The 19993-nt window shown below is 38.0% G+C and overlaps 1 protein-coding gene across 4 annotated transcripts in view; it reads right to left on the reverse strand.

Annotated features, from left to right (window-relative positions):
• LOC137281824 (mitogen-activated protein kinase kinase kinase kinase 4-like) overlaps nt 1–14369 on the reverse strand; it is a 286271-nt gene extending 271902 nt beyond the window's left edge. For all 4 annotated transcript variants that reach the window (XR_010956768.1, XM_067813451.1, XM_067813450.1 and 1 more), the window contains exons 1-2: nt 14056–14369; nt 13724–13789 (exon numbers count right to left, since the gene is read on the reverse strand). Coding sequence is in view for 3 of the 4 variants with exons in the window: in XM_067813451.1 (XP_067669552.1) it covers nt 13724–13789; nt 14056–14115 (126 nt within the window). In the remaining variant the exon portion in view is untranslated. The remainder of the gene's footprint in view (nt 1–13723; nt 13790–14055) is intronic.
• Between the last annotated feature and the right edge of the window lie 5624 nt (nt 14370–19993).

Below are 19993 nucleotides of genomic sequence, written 5' to 3' on the forward strand. Positions count from 1 at the left end.
TAGTCACACATCAAAAGTTGGTATAAAATGAAAGAGCACATTCACAATTTAAATTGTCGTAAATTACATTTCCCATAAATTCACCAGGGGCTTAACTATTAGCTCATATTTACACGATGCCATTTAGAAAGTGGTCAAATGCAACATATGTCTTATTTGGGATTTCACTTTCTTAGTAAAGTACAAATTCTAGTACTTTTTCGGTTTTAGGGTTACTAAGAAAGTGAAATCCCAAATATGACATATGTTGCATTTGACCACTTTCTAAATGGCATCGTGTAATCATAGCTTTCGGCCGTGGGAGCCGTGCCAATTTACACTCATCAGAGGGGTACACAAAGTACGCAGTCTAGACTACCAGTTGTCCGACTTTCATTTTTGTGGAAGTCGCGGTGGCTGAGCGGGCTAGGCGGCTGACTTTGTGTGCTGGCGATTAGGTGCCTGACTCTGAGGGTGCGGGTTCGAATCCCGGATGGGACTCAACCGAAAAAGTACTAGAATTTGTACTTTACTAAGAAAGTGAAATCCCAAATATGACATATGTTGCATTTGACCACTTTCTAAATGGCATCGTGTAATCATAGCTTTCGGCCGTGGGAGCCGTGCCAATTTACACTCATCAGAGGGGTACACAAAGTACGCAGTCTAGACTACCAGTTGTCCGACTTTCATTTTTGTGGAAGTCGCGGTGGCTGAGCGGGCTAGGCGGCTGACTTTGTGTGCTGGCGATTGGGTGCCTGACTCTGAGGGTGCGGGTTCGAATCCCGGATGGGACTCAACCGAAAAAGTACTAGAATTTGTACTTTACTAAGAAAGTGAAATCCCAAATATGACATATGTTGTATTAGCTCATAACATAATCCCCCTTGACAACAGTACAAGAATCTGTCTTGAAATGTCACACTCACGAAATAAAAGAAATTCTTGTCTAGTATGTTCAATATTGTATGTCTTAACGTCTAAAATGTCACAGAACAAAGTAACATGCTCAAGGTATGTTGTAACATTGCAAATGCTTTGTGGATTGGCAGGCTGACAGAAGTGTAAGTCTCTTAATGTTGGGAAAATAAGAATATTATTTTGGCTTTTGTGATGAAATAGATATTCGAACCTTTCTTTCACTCATTATGTTTACCAAGCAAGTTGCTTCAAATATCCTGGAAACCAAACACAGCCATGTCTAGTTAGAAACCCAGACAGCCTCTGCATGGCCCACCTCTCTTGTTCCTTCCTTGTTTCATTAATGAAAATGATTTCTCTCATCTAGGTCCTAATCATGAATAAACGTGCATGGCAGTAATCGCCTGCATTCCCATGTTAACTTGGCCTGGAAATGGCTGCGGTCTTGATGGCCTGTTATCCACTAGGATTCCATACAATATTTCCCTGAAGAAGATTTCCAATTCTGTTGTTAACTTGTGTCTTGTAAGCTGTTAGTCTGATCTCCCATCTAGTATCTGGTCGGTTTACTGTGGTGTTGCATAAGCGTACAGAAAACACTAAGCAAATCCTGATTGCAGTTACTCTGGAAGCAAAGCCCTCTTTCTCTGCATCTGGTTATGTTTACCCAGCACAGATAGCACCCCACATGCATATCGTTCTGGCTTCAGTGTGCTCAAACATATCAGTACATGCCATCTATAAAATCATATCATACATATTTAATGTTCATGAATGTTCATAGCAGTTTCAAAGAGGTAATAACAACTTAAAGTTCATCATGATATGTTTAAAGTTTACTAATCATAAAGTCCTCTGATGACTGATGTATAGGCACAGTGAGTGAGTGAGTGAGTGAGTGAGTGAGTGAGTGAGTGGGTGGGTGGGTGAGTGAGTGGGTGAGTGAGTTTTTATTATTTTCTTATTATCTTATTAGGCCACTTTTTGCAATATTCCAGGAATGTCACAGAAGAGGACACCAGAGGTGGGCTTCATACATTGTTCCCTAGTCGGGAATCAAACTTCGGTGTGATGAGTAAATCCTTTAACCACATTTTTAACAGTCAAATTTCTGTAAATGCAACGCAGTTTTCAGTCTACTCTTATAACATATGCTAATCACAACTGCTCAGACTGTTAATTATAAAAGGACTACAGACCTAGTCAGTAGCATCATTCAGTGCTTATATCCAGTGCAATCTACCCATCCATTCTACAACCTGTAGTATTCCAGGAAATCACTTTAAATTTTTTCCTGATACTTTATGGGTTTACTTTTTTCATGACCCTCATCAAGTCAGACCAGTGTTGGAAGCAGAGGCAAGAATGTGGAGTGTATGTGGACCAACAAGAGATAATAAGGATGGCATACAAAGAGGGATCCTCTCAAACAAACTAGCTGCTCCTTCATTAGGCCTCAAATGAAAGAAATCCTATGTTTGCCTGTAGCCTACATTCCACAGGGACCATCTCAAAACCAGGAAACATTATTTTTTTATTACCAAACGAAAAAAAAGAGGTACACTTTAAACAAAACAGATTTGTGCATGCAGATGTTTATCCAGATGTTCGAAACACATTTACAAGTTTCCACGTTATTTCGGAAAAGCTTTCTATCTTCACCATACTTCTCTTACCATGTACCTAGCTAAATGCCATTTCCTCAAGTCAGACAAGTCTATGATGTTTGGGGTCTTCAATGCCAAAAATCTTCCCACAACATACACAAAATTACTTCAAAATACTTGATGATCTGATAGGCACCTCCTCTTCATGACAGTAGCACCACCCCATTACAAATGTCACCCTTCTCGCTCGTCCCTCATGTCCAACCAATTCCAGTGTGGCACCTGGCACCAACTTACCGGGTGAATCAATGCACTCAGAAGCCAACAAGAGCTAAATAAAAGTCAAATTCCACTAAGCTCAATGTGGAAGAGTTGTTATTGTACCATCAGTTACATGATTCCATCTGGACGTCATAAAACCACTTTGACCATTTTCCCAAAGTTTGAATCAATTAACAAGATACATGTGAAGTATAGATAAAGATGTATATTATCCATTTAGTGCTGAAAATTAGGCTAAAAAATCCAACTGCCCAATGCCCAGGACAAGTCAGTTTCCATTTCGGGCAATCACATAATGATATCTGACTTGTCCGTGGGTTACTAGACAATTTTTACTTAGGGTTTCAAGCTGCCATTAAACTGGGATTTCATTTCAAATCTGTAGCTATTAAATTTTGCAATAGTATTAACGCAGAGCTATCGGTCTTTGCAATTTATCTCTCTTCACTAAATAGTCAAATAAACATAAACATCAAATATTGTGTCATAAAATCAGTCGCGAAGTCACATGCCCGGTGGCAAATGGCTTGTAAAAACATTTTTGAACCCCTCACCCATGACAAGAATTCTACCATGACTTCAGAAAAAACTTGATTGAGATTGGTTAATCAAAGTCATTCAGGGCTATACAATCATGTTATATACCTCTGATTTTGCCAGAATGCCACATGTTCGGTTATAAATTAAATTTAGAACTATTATAATTTCGTTCCATACCTCTCATTTTCAAACACAGTTCATTTATCTAATAAACAGACAGTTCAGATTGCTTTTTGTATTTCACAACTTCCCCTGCAATCAAGGCTAGTTTTCAAAACTTGAATCGTGTTATAACATAAGAACACAATGACTTGCTTCATTACATAAAAAAGTTTTTGAGATTCTATTACAAGCCCCATAATATACAAAAAATATAACAAGAAAGTTCAGATGATCATTCATCATCGCCAGATTTACCATGGATTCTACTGATAACAGCACTGTTGCCCGGATTCAATATTTGGGCATTGCTAAGGGTCACCAAATTTTCTTTTAATGGTAAATGATCTGGGAACTTGGTCAAACTATAACCTTCTTACTTCCATGCTTACATCAAACACACGTCAGAGTAAAAACAGCTTGCAAAGATTCACACAACTGTATGAAATAAATCATTCATTTAGAAAGCAAAGACTTCCTGACAAGACAATTCTGAATTTTAGACAACTGAATGTGTATTTTTTTTTCGGTTGCCTGCCACAAACACTTCATTTCAAATGCTACATTAATCCACATTACTGCATTAAGTAGTTTTAGGACAACATAATATGAAGTTCAATCCCATGTGATTCATTACGCTGCAAGTATTCTTTCCCATGACCTTTGCTTCTGGCACAGTGGCTGCAGACTGCAATGGCTGACAACTGCACGATGACTACAAGCAAGAGTATGCCTGGAAAGAGGGTGTACCTGGTAATACGGAGCACATTGAAGGGATGGGAAACTGAAAATGCCCATTAAGGTACACTGATCAACAGCTAGAAGTTAAATGCAACAGTATAGAAAGCAGAGGTCACATTAGAGTAAAAACCATGCTATAATGTACATGGCAAGCGAGATGGGAACCTAGGTTGAAATCACTTAGACATGCTAGAACTGATTTTTAAGTGAGATGAGTGAGACAAGGTCAAATGGGGTTTAAATTGGTGGTAAAGACTATTGCACTTAAGATGTCCATGCATGTGTGCGCGTGGCTGTTGGTACTTGTCCTGAAAGAGGCAGAGGGGTTAACAAAGTCATCAAGTTGGTTTAACTTTCAACAGTATTGTAGTTATATCACTGCTTCATTTGGGAAGAGTAACCACCGAAAATATCAGGGTTCATAGTTTTAATAACTAAATTTTTATTGTGTTCATTAAAATTCTGGCAATCTGATTGGTTAACTTGGAACATTTCTTTTGATTTCATTTCCCAATGAATCTGAAAAAAATAAGCCACGCCTACCGAACCGGACTACTTTCGGACCTGAGGAATGTCGGGGAATACCTTTACACAGCGAGGGAATTCCCTTGCACTCGGGTACCTTAATGAACTTTGGGTAAACATTAAAGTGATACATTGTGGTTAACATAAACAAACAACTCAAAATTATCCGTGAACGTTAATAACATTGCAACGCCTCGACAAGAGCATGCGCACGTTGGAACTTCAGCTCATGGCATCGCAATCCCAGTCACATCACAGCCTCTTTCTACTTGTGCAAATACTACAATCTCAGTTCCACTAACTTCATATCATCGGGCTTTATTTCCAATTCTCACTTTTCAAACTGTCTCTTTCAGTTCGCAGGTAGTAATTCAAACCAGGGAGCCTATATAGAGTATCCCTGTTCAAATGTTTGAACCTGAAATTTTGCCGATACCGGAACGCGTCACGTTGAGTTGTTCCACTCTGATTCGCCGACCAATGTTAGCTTGGTTGATTGACAGCTGTTTGGGAGTGCTCTATGCTGATTGGCTAATGGTTTGGTAGGCGTGTCATTTTATGTAAATGAGTCACCTGAGTCATGTCAAATTCTTACACCAAAAATGTTAATCTGTAGTAACTAAGATATCTGTTTCGATGAATTTGATTATGTTTAAAGAAAATATTGTTGAAAGGGTATAGTATTTGTTGCTGAATTTAATTATAAGGACTGACTGTGTATTTCTTTCGTTGCATCGAATTATGAAACTAAAAACCAATGTGCAAACTTTTGTAAGAATTCGCTACGCGGACTCTTACAAAAGTTTCCACATATGCAGATTCTTACAAAAGTTTCCACATTGGTTTTTAGTTTCATAATTCAATGCAACGAAAGAAATACACAGTCAATCCTTAAATATCAAGCCCTGGGTCAAAATATCACTTTGTCATGGTGATGTGAAGACATGAACAATGCTATGATGTCAGGGTTCTTCTGTGACATTGCTTTCTACCAGTATATGATATACGGTCCATCTGACCGCCCAGCTACATTTCTGATGGACAGTCAAAATTCACAGCTAGCCAGCATGATAGTCTGGTCAAACGTTTAGTAAACATTTTCCAGAAATAGTCTTTGGATTGTCTGGTCTTGACAAATCCTTTTTGGGCTGGTGAAAACATCAGCATAATAAAGTGAACATATTTATACTTGCAAGTCATTGACACTACAAATGTGGTATTCGTTACAGTGTACAGTGTTCACAAACCAACAATCATTATCAAGATGTATCTGACTGGAATCTATGACCATCTGACACAGCTATAGGTAACATTTTGGGTTTCTGAGTTACATACATGCCTGAGTTCATCTTAACTGGGTATCCCAATTTTCCTTTGCATAACGAAATACATTGTACACACCTCACTCAAACTGAATAGGGTATTTTGCCATTTTCCATTAATTGTGACAACATAATAAAGTTTAAATGTTGGTTTACATATTTGTAATTTTTATTGGATCGGTAAAATGAGAAACAATAAGAAAGACTTCAAGTATGTGCTCAAATAGAACCTCTCAATATCCCTCATTCTTATTATTTTGTGTTTACGCATGTAAGATCAATTCTATTGAGTAGTTACAAAGACAGACTTCAAAGGATTGAGTTCTCACATAAATATTAGCATAATGTACACAGATACGCAGCTTATCTGTACTTCGGTAGGACAAAGGGATCTGACTCTATGCAGCCAGTATCAGAGCCTGTAATGAATGATTGAGTGAGTATAGTTTTATTTCTTTTAAGCAATATTCTTGCAAAATAAAGGCATGTAACACCAGAAATGAGCTTCGCACATCGTGAACTCGGTTTTCGGTGTGATGAGCAAACACTTTCACCACTAGGATAACCAACCAACATCAGAGCTCTTGACCCCCTGGCAATGTAAGGACTGAACTGTCCAACTTCAGACATACAAATATCTACTACTGATTTATAAAGCACAAAGTTAAAATCTGGTATCTTTCTGGGAGTAGCCTTTGCTTTGTGACCAAATGTAACTCCCCAGCATGTATTAGATCAAAAAGAGTAACTACAAATTCATAACTTCCTTCCTCCTGTCAATCAACTCTTGTCTTGTGTGATTTACTCATTTAGTTAGCAAACATAAATCTGTACATAAATTATTCAAAGGCTTTTTCAAATCTGGCACTTGTCCAACTCGCATTTCAGTAAATATAGACTCACTTACTGAGAAATAAATAACTGAAAATGTCTAAACTTACAGACAAAAAAAATTTAAAAAATCCATTAGCTTACATTGTCAGGATCAAATTTTTTGCAGGAAAATTCTTCTCAAAATTCATTACCATGGTTATTTCATAACAGGTAACAACTTTCCAGCTGCTCTTACATATTTAAAGTGTTGCATACTGATATTGCATGAGTTAACTTTGATTATTGAAGTAATGAATCACACTTTGATCCATTGATGTTCCTGTTTATTAATAAATAATATCAGTATTGCCTACATCATGTACATCAGTCTGACTGACACACACCCAAATCAGGAAACTTTTCAATCCAATAACACATAAACTGAGATTTCAAATGTTGTGCTTATCTGGGACAGTCAAAAAACAAGGAAATATACTACAAACACAGTATAAACTATAGATATAAACATAACTGGCACACCCAGAACTATATGCTGAGAATGCACCTCCAGGCTGCCAACACCCAAGGAACTATAACTCACTATGTGGAAAACAAGTAGCGTTATTTCGGATAAGAGAATTAACATTGATGACATCAGACTACTGCTATATATTATATTACAGTTGTTCACTGATCACGAGGGTACCAGTGAACAACGTATTTATCTTACCGAACATATCAATGTTAATTTTGAACTGTTTGAAGCATGAGTATCATACACTTCAGCCAGCCTGTGTTAATAAAAATTTCGCATCTTGCATCTTGCTGTTTTTTCCGTAGGTATATTCTATTAATGAAGTCACCGCAATGTCATTCACCTTCTTAATACGCACAGGGACTACATTTGAATGTTTTGTTAAAATATATTTATTGGAAAGAGAGTTAAATGTTTCCGTAGCCATCACTAGATTTTGCGGATGACACAAGAAAAACAGATTTAGAGTTATCTCCCTTCCATCAATTTCCATTCGCAAAACATCAGTACTTTCCATGCATCATGTGCCATTTAATGCTATTCAAGATACAAAAGTAACAAAGTACCGAATAAGTGGCTATTGGCAGCAGGGTGTGTTGCAATGCACTTCTCATGTACACAATGTACATTGAGAATAACAGAAGAGTGCTATGCCAATCAGACAGCAACATTTATGTGTGAGGTAAGATAAGTAATGATGTATGAAACAGAAATTGGTAATCTGTTTATTCACAAAGTATAATTTCTCTGGTAAAACCTGACAGAAGAAATAAACTGTAAATAGGAAACATTGTAAACATGTTTGGAATAATCATGAGCTGTTTAATACATAAAGTGGCACAGGTGATATAACTTATAAGGCATATTTTCGGAGATTTGTCAGCAATCAACACAGGCTACCTTGAGGTATGTTGCGAAACAGACGATTGTTGCCACAAGAGAGGGGCACCTGTCTGCAGCTGACCAGACATCAGTAGTCTACATCATGCAATGCTGAGAAGGGCCCCACTGGAGAGGTTAAAGTTGTGTTGGTTTACCCGTGTAAGAGGCAACCAAGCAAGTTGCTTCAAATATCCTGTAAACCAAACACAGCCATGTCTAGTTAGAAACCCAGACAGCCTCTGCATGGCCCACCTCTCTTGTTCCTTCCTTGTTTCATTAATGAAAATGATTTCTCTCATCTAGGTCCTAATCATGAATAAACGTGCATGGCAGTAATTGCCTGCATTCCCATGTTAACTTGGCTGGGAAAATGGCTGCGGTCTTGATGGCCTGTTATCCACTAGGATTCCATACAGTATTTCCCTGAAGAAGATTTCCAATTCTGTTGTTAACTTGTGTCTTGTAAGCTGTTTGTCTGATCTCCCATCTAGTATCTGGTCGGGTTACTGTGGTGTTGTTTAAGCGTACAAAAAACACTATGCAAATCCTGATTGCAGTTACTCTGGAAGCAAAGCCCTCTTTCTCTGCATCTGGTTATGTTTACCCAGCACAGACAGCACCCCACATGCATATCGTTCTGGCTTCAAACATATCAGTACATGCCGTCTAGAAAATCATATACATATTTAATGTACGTGAATGTACGTAAATTAGCTTTAGGCATGCTAGGATACAGGACTAGAATTCATTTTGTACTTGGTCATACTGTGCGGTGTGAGAATCACAACAGGAATTGCTAATTCTACCTGAGCATGACGACAAGGCTTAACATTTAATTCACAATATATATCAATATATGGAATTCCCTGTATCAAATATTAGTGCCATGGATAAAAGGATAATAGTGCGTGAAGAGTTGCCTTTGAAGTTGAACAAAAAAAATACTCTTAAATTTTGTTGAGAATGATGCAAGCAGTTTTGAAAAGCTTACCAGAAACTATGTGAACATGAAAGATGCACGGAATTGGGCAAACTATGTATGTAATCGATGATTATGATATAGCTCAAGGGAAATATACATTCATCAAGATCCAGGATGGATCAAAACATTCTTCTTGTTGACCCACTTGCGAAGGTACATCTTTACAACTGCCCTGTGGCGCACTTGTGAAACATATAATCTGAATACACACGCAGTATGCCAGGTTTTGTTCCTTGTTACAACTTAAATATATTCAAATACATTATACTGAAAGTGAAAGAAGTACTTATAATGCTCAACAAATATACACATTGGGGTGTCATATGATTTATTGAATTTAATCAATTTGGCATCTCTTTGTGAAAGTAACTAAACAAGTTTCCTGGTTGTGACACAGGACAAAATACTCTTGCATATCCTGCAAAATTCAACTGATTAAATTTTCAGGTCTTAAGCAAAGACTGGATTTATTATTAATGAAAAAAACTGCACCTGCAGCTCAATGTTAAATCATATATAATTCTGGGTTTGGGTAATAATAACTTAGAATATCATTACAAGAAGCATTCCATGAGGTCTGGATCAGATAAAGAATGACTGATGGAGAGAGAGAAGGATGGAACGACTGATGGGAAACACCTGAAGTGGGTTTCATATACTGTAATGTAACCACGTTCAGAATTTTACTATTGTTTGCAGGGTAACAAATGGGTGCTTTAAGTTTAACCATTTGGCTACCCTTCTGCCCACAGAGGTAGTGAATCTCACAATTTTCAAGCCCAAACTCACAGTCACTACTAATGATTATTTCACATATTCAGTGTTCAAACAATATTCTTTCATGAATTCAATTCGGGGTTACCATTAGAATCAAATATTCATGAAGCATTCATTAAAAAGAAGGGTTAATATTTGAGTGAGTGAGTGAGATCAGTTTCATGCCTTCTCTAGCAATACTATAACGAGACGACAACAAGGGACACCAGAAATTGTACCTTCGAGGGGAATCAAACTGTGCTGAGCCAATGTTTCAAACAATCGGCCTCACCCCTAACAATGTGATCTCAAAACAGAAAACCTAAACACATATGTTCATGAAACATCTCGTAAAAAAGCCCTTTGAAATATAATGCCCCAGTTCATGTTTGAATTTGGGCATTATTTATCAAAACAAGATGACACAAACAGATTATATCAGTGCCAAACAGGATTAATGGTCACCACTCTAAAAGTCTTAAACATTTGGTTTGACAGTAATGTACTCAGATAGCACTGTGAACAAGGTTAAAACCGTCAAAGGATTTATTTTGTTATTATTTCACTGAATATCATGAATAATAACACAAACAATGATTCTTTATTGAATTTGTTCCCCAATATTCAGACTATGGATCTCATTCACCTTGTAGTGGATTTGTTACAGCCCCACAAGTCACCATGAGTTGTATGTCATATATATCCTGGAATGTCGATATCAGTCAATAACATAATATGGCAAATCTAGATGATGGTGGTTTCACTGTCTGAAATGAATTTCTTTTGAGGACCTTTTCTTCTCTGAAAACCCTTATGAAGTCAAATGGTTAAAGAATGGCTGAAAAAACTCACCGCAGGCCAAGGACATAATCCTAATGTAATTGTTCCTGATAAATAATACACTAACATATTTTTTAAGGTGTCCAGTTTTCCTACTAATATTAATTAATTGTTGGTGGTTCAGTTTCTACGTAAACTGAAACTCAAGCCTCAAACAGCATGGAATGTGTCAGAAAAACATGACACAAACCATGTGCATACACTAATTTCCTTTCCAAGCCCAGAAGCAAGGTCTCACTGTATGATGGAACGACCTGTCATATCACCTTGAAACATACATTTAACAACTACCTTCCCTTTCTCTGAGGAACAGTGTATTATGGTGTAGGTATGAATCAAAGGAATAATGGATAACATTCTTATCACAACTTCTTAACAATCTGCATAATTCTTTCACAAACAAAACTGAAAATTCCCATACAACAAACTCTAGACATATTGACATGTCTTAGGTGAAACATACACCTATATATATATTACATATATATTTCCCAAACCTGTCAGGTGTGTATAACTACCATACATCAACATCTGAAAGTATATTTCAATGAGGCATGTAATACTGGTGTATATACACCATTCATGTGGAAATGCAATACATAGCTTGATATTCAAGCAACCACAATAAACATAATATACATGCAATAGACAAGCACTCCTTTCAACAGCCCTACATTTTCAATGGGGTCAGTGAAGACCTATAAGCACACATATGTTCATTGTGAGATATTGTTCCAACTTGGGTTCCACACCTGTGGTAACTTATACACAGACAGCAAACTCAAACTATTTCCTAAGACTTTGGAGCCAAAGGCAAATGCTCAACACTGGAAGCCAAAGTTAATCTAGAGTAAACTGACCAAAACACAGACTTAATTCACATATGCCTATCTACTATTATTTTTAAAAACAAATACCCCTCCCCTTCCCACCCCCCACCCAAAAAAAATAAAAAAAGACATAAAAAACCCAGACCAACAAAAAAAACCAAAACAAACAAGGCTGTATTCCATCATGAATGGAATCATTAGGTTAGATATTCTTAACTTACTTTTTCTTTATAAATGCTTAGATATAAATAATCTTCAAAAAAGTAACCCAGACAAAATATAACTCATGTTCATTCTTGCATGACACGATTGAAAGATTAATCAATCAATTAATTAAGAAAGATGCTCTGTAAGTTCACTACACCTTGATGCAATAAATACAATGTGTGTTTTTTGTGATTGATTTATTGTGACAAAACAGTCTGAAATGGAGATCATCGATGAAGTACTAACTGTTTAATGCTTGAACTGCTCTGCACATTTCTGTTTACATGAAATAACCTTGGCATTGTATACATCTTGTTTTCAGTTATCTAGATTCCTGAACTGGTTGATCATGGGGTCATTTCTGGCATGTTTTCTGAGGTCTGTGTTGAAAGAAGAAATTTCTTCAAAGTTTCAATAATGAATCAAGAGGTTTTGCATAATACATCCCAATTTCATTTCCGTAACCATGTATGACAATGATTGACAAAAGTCTGACAGGAAGAAATATCGTGACTTAGATGAATAATGTAATTTTAATCCTAATGCTTAGAAATTAAACTATTTCATAAACCAGTGTGTAATGAAACTTAAGATTTGATAAGCAATATTGAACGCATATTTGAAACACTTCCGTATCAACCTTGATCTGAAATATTACAAAAGGTAATGAAAAATATTTTGTTATTGAGAATATCCCAGTAATATTCAACACATAAAATTAAAATTATGATATTATTTTGACTTTCACTGAAAGCATGACCACTAATTAGGCAACCAAGGCTGCATCTCATTCTGAATCAATAAACAAACAATAAACAATATTTTGTTCTAAAGGTGCACTTTTGGCACCAGGTAATGATTTAAAATTTCTTTTTTTCCTATATTAACTGTGTCCTTTTCTCTTAGTTCAATATAAATGGCCTAAAATTGAATTGTGTCTTGTACATCATCGTTTGAGCCCAATATATGTGTCAGTGTTTATCGTGTGTAATAATGAATGCATACAGTTCTTTCCTGTATAGACAATGGAGTTGTTATAATGGAATAGATTCCGAAGCTGTGGCGACTATTGCAGTAGCATGTAACCTTCTGCTCAAAATTGGGTAAACAGGAAATTGAAATTTCCATACTCTGGTAAATACTTTGACACTGGTGTACATTTAAATATGTCTAATGAACATGTAACTTTATTGTGCTTCATCTCTAGTATGAAGTGTGACAATTCAACCCTCTGCAATCAACATGCAATATACAAAACTCATTCACGACAACTCAGAAATGGCTAAATGTTTGGTACACTGCCTGTGGTGTTACCAACAATACACAAGATGACTTTGCATCTTATCAAATGTAGGTACAACTCATGTAGTGGTAAGTGATGAATAGCACCTCCATTTTCAGTCATGTTAACTGTCCTATAGCCTTAGGGCAAGTTCAGCTTCAAACTAATCAGACCCATTTGGATAACCTGGCAACCTACTGACTGAAACGTATGGATAAATAAAGCTGTCCTGAATATTAAAATGATTTTAAATTAGAATTCCTCATTTTTGGCCTAGTAAATGCAGAAAATGCTCCCAATTCAGGAGACATGTCACTGTGGTCTATGCATCTAGAAGGCCCTTTAAATAATCTTAACATGAGCTGTGGTGTGATCATATTGACATTTGGAAGTTCACTGTGTCAAAAAGGACCAGTAAACAACCTACAAAGAGGAGTGTTCCTTCAGTTGTCGTCTCAGAACATTTCAACGCTTATGACAGCTGACCTTTGACCTGAGTTGCATGCATTTGACATCTTACCTTGTAAACTTGACCATAAGTACCGTTACCAACCACTTCAATCAAATCAAATATCCCCGCAGGCTCCTGAAACATTACAATAGATGGAATAGTAGAACTTCAACAAAATTCCACACTTTAAAAACCCATCGTGACCACGAGTGACTTGAACCGATCCCTTTTTATTCTTTGTTTTGACTAGGGGAGATGCACGATGTACGAAAATGATGGCAAAACATTTCTGTCTGGACGGTATCTAGTCTAACTAATTCGTATTTGAACACACGGTGTGTTAGATGCGTTGTTCAGAATAAATACAGACAAGCTTGGAATAAATCAGACAACATACATACCCGTAAACTAGTAAGATCTATGTCGTCCAAACTGACATTAACTGACGATGTGGTCGCCATTTTGGACTCGCAATGAGCATGAGAACTCGGTTTCCTCTCTGTCTCGAGCGGTATATCCCTCACAATATGGCTCCACGCACCGGAAAGTTCCTTGAAACAAACAATCAACTACACATACTTCGACTACAGTCAATTGCAGTGATGCTTCTCTGATAATAATCCGTTAATTCGAGAAGGAAACACACATATCAAGATATATTTGGCGTATACACTCAGCTGAGAGTGCGGCGCAATGCATGCTGGGGCATTGATCAGACGAGCGTTGGGCTGTCTTCCTGACTCATACCGGCTCGAGCTGTTATACTGTGTAGTTCCCATCCTTTCTTAGTGTAAATGTGTACAGAAAGTTATTAAACAACATTATTGTAACAGGCGCTTAATGTTCAAATTGATTGTTAATTGATAATAAGTCAACAAAGAGAATAACGTAGAAAGATTCATACAAGATCTGTCAGTTAAACGCAAGGCTGAGCAATATGTGTTCCAAGTCCTCAAACCTTCTTCATGTATTTCCGTATAAATCCATGCACTTGTATAATCTACGGACAGTATTACTGATAATCTCCATAAAATGAAAATACCCTCAAACCGAGGATACACGAGACTATCAGGAGGAATGGATAACGGTAACTACTACTGCTGCTGCTGCTGCTGCTGCTCCTGCTGCTACTACCACTACTACTACTACTACTACTGCTACTACTACTACAGATTATAATTATGCATTGTTCTGTTTTCTTGCCATGGATTGCAAAACCCGTTTGTTTAATTAAGCATTTAGTATAACTTAGCCACCCTGAGATATTATATTCTCAAGACTAGCACCTGCAATATTCATAGGATGACGTCACAAAGTAAACGTCATTGTAAGAAGTTAAGAAACTTCGTGTAAGAAACTGACGTAAACATTGAGCATTTTTCCTGCACATTGTTCGGAAAGGACGTGTCAACTGATTGCTTCTAGGTTTTATGCTAATATGTTATTGCCTCTACAGAGGACAATCCAGAAACACACAACATCATAACGTCAAAGTATTAAGAATCCAAAATGAAGATTCATAACATTTGTCTACCTGAAATTAGTTGAAATAAATGAATGCCCGACAAAAATGTCATGTGTCAAATCTAGTAAGTTCTGCTGATATTCGAAGCAATATTTTACCACCGCTTCAGTCATTTAAAACTTTTTCCACCCAACCAATATATTTTGAGCGTTTCATTATATGACGCTCAGCAATAATCCGCCCGTTCTCTATTTCTCACCTACAAACTGTTTAAGCATGGAGTTTTGCCTATTTGCGAATTCATATTATGCATAGGGTGGCACTGAGTATCACTCAGGTGCGATGTGCCGACAATAATGAACTGTCGATTTGCAAGAATTTATGTTTTTGTTCTTAACACTTCCAGTAATAATCTCCAAGACTATTCGGAGCTAAGAACAATCCAGTGATTGATATCACGAACAACGATCGACGCCATCACTGTACGCTCTTGATCCAAACATACGTTCCTTGTGACTTTGTTCGAGTTTATGTACGTGTCCATACGTCTGGCCTGCCTCAGCCAGGAACTTTCATGTACGACCAGTCGAGACCAGTGTCCAGTTGAACCATCAGTTGTTGACATCGATGTCACAATGAACTGTCGGTTGATGTAAACATATGATTTTAAAATGTGAGTATATGTCTGGCATTTGTATTAATCACGTTTTTCATATTTTGTACTGGTTGTTGTTATCTAAAAGTCAATGGGTTCTGTAATCTGATTGGTTGAAAAAACATGATCAAATGGTATTCCATTCCCGGAGACTGCATATTGCGTATTGACACGTAGAAACATCGTAAACATTTGTTTTGCTGTGTCATCAACAGTGGTGACGTCGACGTATGAAGGTCCGGGGTAGAGCAGGCCTTCAGCAACCCATGCTTGCCATAAAATGCGACTATGTTTGTGGTAAGAGGCGACTAACGGGATCGGGTGGTCAGGTTCGCTGACTTGGTTGACACATTTCATCGGTTCCCAAATGCGCAGATCGATGCTCAAGTTGTTGGTCACTGGATTGTCTGCTCCAGACTCGATTATTTGCAGACCGCCGCCATATAGCTGGAATATTACTGAGTGCGGCGTGAAACTAAACTCACTCACTCAATCGCTCAGTGGTGACGTCATTCAAATCATTTTGTGACGTAAAGCCAGAATGACGTCACAAACGAGCAACTCCAGATGCTACTATGGGAACCAGCTGAAACGGCCAGCTGATGACTCTTCACTGCTGTGCCCGTGCTCGATGTAAACGAGTGCAGAGAGTAAAACCGTTTGGTTTACTTTTTTCGTTTACAATGTCGATAAACAACCGCCCGTCGGTTCCAAATATACACCCGTGCTTCAAATACTCAGTAACACCCGGAAACAGGCCAACATATGACGTTCTTTTCCTAACTGTTTTTGATTTATCTTTGTTGTTTGCTTTTTCTATCTTTTTTTGTTGTTGTTGGTTCGTTTTATGTTACTTTTAATGGAGCACCTTTAGAATTAGCTCCATTAAAAGCCTCCATTACGCTCTCAGGCGTAGGCCACATGTTAGTGAGACAGGCAACCAGTTTGTGAGAACCCGTCGGACGCGAACCCACGACCTTCGGATTGTTAGCCCGACAGCTAACCCACTGAGCTACGTCCACATTGTTGCACATTATAGCTAAAATGGATAGAATTATCATTAAAACGACCGCGCGTTATCAGAAATGAGCGGTCCACTGTAACTTGATAATGCCCGCAAAATGCTTGACAACGGGCCATTATCAAGCCCGTTGTTAGGTGACGTCATAAGTAGCTCAGCTGTTGAAGTTCAATCACCTACGGCTCGATTGAACTTGGGTTCATTATTGACCATATATCTGGCTCACATTCGTCACATGTGCCTGTGCCATTATGCACTTTCCTGCCTGTGCCATCCATAACAATTGTACCATAAATTACAACATACAGCAATGAAAATATCGACTTGAAGTTAACGTTGTTGATCACTGAAAACAATGGCGGCTGGTAGTATGAGCAAAGGTCAAGACCGAATGTCGTCACTCTCAATAGTGACGTCATCTCTGTTGTGCTATGACGTGACTATATTTGTAAAATGTGTGTCAGTGACCTCCGTCGTTTTGCTGTTGGCAGTAAATGCTTCTAAACCGATGCCGCTGTTTTTATTCATATTTTATTAAAAATTCTATTCATTTTAACTATAATAACGGTAACGCTATTTTTTCAGGGCATTATCATTTGCAGAAGCCCTCGGTCTTTTCAACTGCGCGCCTTCGTCGGGCAGTTAATGAAAGACCTCGGGCTTCTGCAAATGATTATGCCCTGAAAAATAGCGTTACCCTTATAATGTGCAAATTTAGCTAGTCATTTCTGTGACGTCACGGAAATGAACGGAAAGAGTTGAATTGGTTGCGGATCTTACGAAGGTTACGGGTAGACTTGGTGCCTCGTGCTTTCAGTCTACTGACGGTTGCCGAATGGTCCCGATATCATTTGGCACGATCGTCCTATTCCGTAATCTACAAGATACGATGTTGTGTGGAATGAGCCGATGTGGTTCGAACTGAAAACGGTTGTTGACGTCAGGCGTCAGACATTGATTTCACAGTGCATGCATGAATGACGTACTTGTATGACAATCATTGTGTGCTTTCATGACAGATAGATCGCGCTAAGGAATGAGTGAGACATGGGCATGTCTAGTGACGGCACGAGGGTGAGTTAATTAGACTACGAATCATCATTGAAATATGCAGATCTAGAGGTGAAAGTGGCAGGAGTGCAAGTTCGAGGCCGATTTCCACCAGCCCAAAATTTCTACATTAAAACATTTTATCATCTATTTAACTTTTGACGTTTTTGGTCTCCCGTTTTTGTGTGAACAAAGTATTAAAAATGCAAAAGGAAAACAAATGGTATTCATGTGTCCCGGTCCTTAACCCTAACGCTAACCTTAACCCTAACCCCTTGAAATAATTTTAATATATAGAATACGTTGACCGAACCGGCACGAAAATGGCTGACGTGTCCAGTGTAGTGCATTCTACCGCTTTCAAAAATAGATACGAATAAACTTCATTTCAGTGTAATGGTGCATGAGAATATTAAGTAGTTATTCTATAAAAATATGGTGGTTGGGCCACTGATTTTGTGCATGACATGCAGGTGTTCACGTACTTTGCACCTAAATCTTAGTGGGGTAGATTCGCATTGCACAGGCTCCTCCGTCAAAATCATCATCATCACTACTCACACCCACTAGCCATTAATTAGGAACGGTCCCTAATAGCAGTGCACCCACACGCAATAGAAACTTCAACATCCGTCTCCTTCAACGCTCAGATTATCCAGTGTTTTTGTTTTTAAGTTAGAAGTATTACCATTAAATCACAATGATCTGTAGACCAGAAACCCAAGTGATTGATATTATGAAGGACATCCCACGACCCTGGGTTGACCGAAATTCATCTATGTCACTTATTCCGATTATCCAGTCCGGGTACAATGTGTAAGCCTATTGCTGGTGCCCTAATCCATAATATTGCTGGAATATTGCTAAAAGCGGCTTAAAACTAGACTCACTTACTCAGTGTTAAGTAACGATTGCTAGACACTTCCCCATTTCCCAGTCTAAGAAGAACCTTTTTCCAGCACTCATCAACTTTCAGGATAGCCTTTCAGAAGGTGTATTGATGACTCTAAAAATAAACAATCACGTGTGACCAAGAGGATAAGGCTCTGTAACCCTCACATATGCGTTCAAAACCGGAACTAGGATGTCCCATAAATGTCATATCTGTCAAACTCTATCTCTTGGAGGCTGTTTTTGTCTTATCACTGGCACTCATGACATTAGTAATTGTGGATCTTATGACTTGTGACGTGAAGTCCAGGTTAGAATTGATGTTTAGTGACCCATGCTTGAGTAAGACTAGCGGGATCGGGTCCGGTGGTCAGGCTCGCTCACTTGATTGACACACGTCATCGGTTCCCATTTGTGCAGATCATGCAATGTACTACTGACTGATGGGAAGTATCGCATTCAAAATTGGACCTCGAGCATTTGGATCGACGTGTAAGTGTTGTTTACGTGTTGTCACGTGTCACAAGGGGAAGATAACTCTACACGACAAAACTGGAAAATGGCTAATTGCGCAGATGATCATGCTGTTGATCACTGGATTGTCTGGTCCAGACTCGATTCTTTACAAACCGCAGCCATACAGTTAGAATATTGCTAACTGCGGCGTAAAACTAAATCCACTCGTTCACTTTATAGAGTTGTGCTCCCTGTTTAGTGATTAATGCATGAAGTGGGGACAGGTTTTCTCAAAACAACTGATGGTACCAATGCCACGTTGAAATCTTATCTGAGAGAAACGTATCAAGACAGTTAGATAACTGATGCCATAAGATATTTTGTTCAAGAGTTACTCCCAGTGATGAAGTGTCTTCTGTTGTGAGCATATAGAGTTAAGGCTCTTGATTGTACTCAGAGCATAGTGTCTCCAACGGGACATCTGTGACGTTAACATGTTTTATTCATAAAGTGAACATGGATGGGTATAGGTATCTACAGAAGTACATAATCACACACGGATCATAACAAGACGCAGGACGAGAGCAATGTGTCATAAAATACATTAGGAGAGCAGTGAAATTTAGAAACGTTCCGAGTTTTGCTAACCTTTCTGAAGCAACAATAAAATCATGGACTTAACTCGATAGATTTACGTTATTCGTTGAAGAGTCAAGTGGATTTTTTTCAGAACAGAATTAAAATTATATTCGTTCACACCGAAATGCCGGTCATTTGTAATTTGGTTATAACTGAAGCAAA

The sequence above is a fragment of the Haliotis asinina genome, chromosome 4 (genome assembly GCF_037392515.1).
Source record: "Haliotis asinina isolate JCU_RB_2024 chromosome 4, JCU_Hal_asi_v2, whole genome shotgun sequence".
Taxonomy (NCBI): Eukaryota; Metazoa; Mollusca; class Gastropoda; order Lepetellida; family Haliotidae; genus Haliotis; species Haliotis asinina.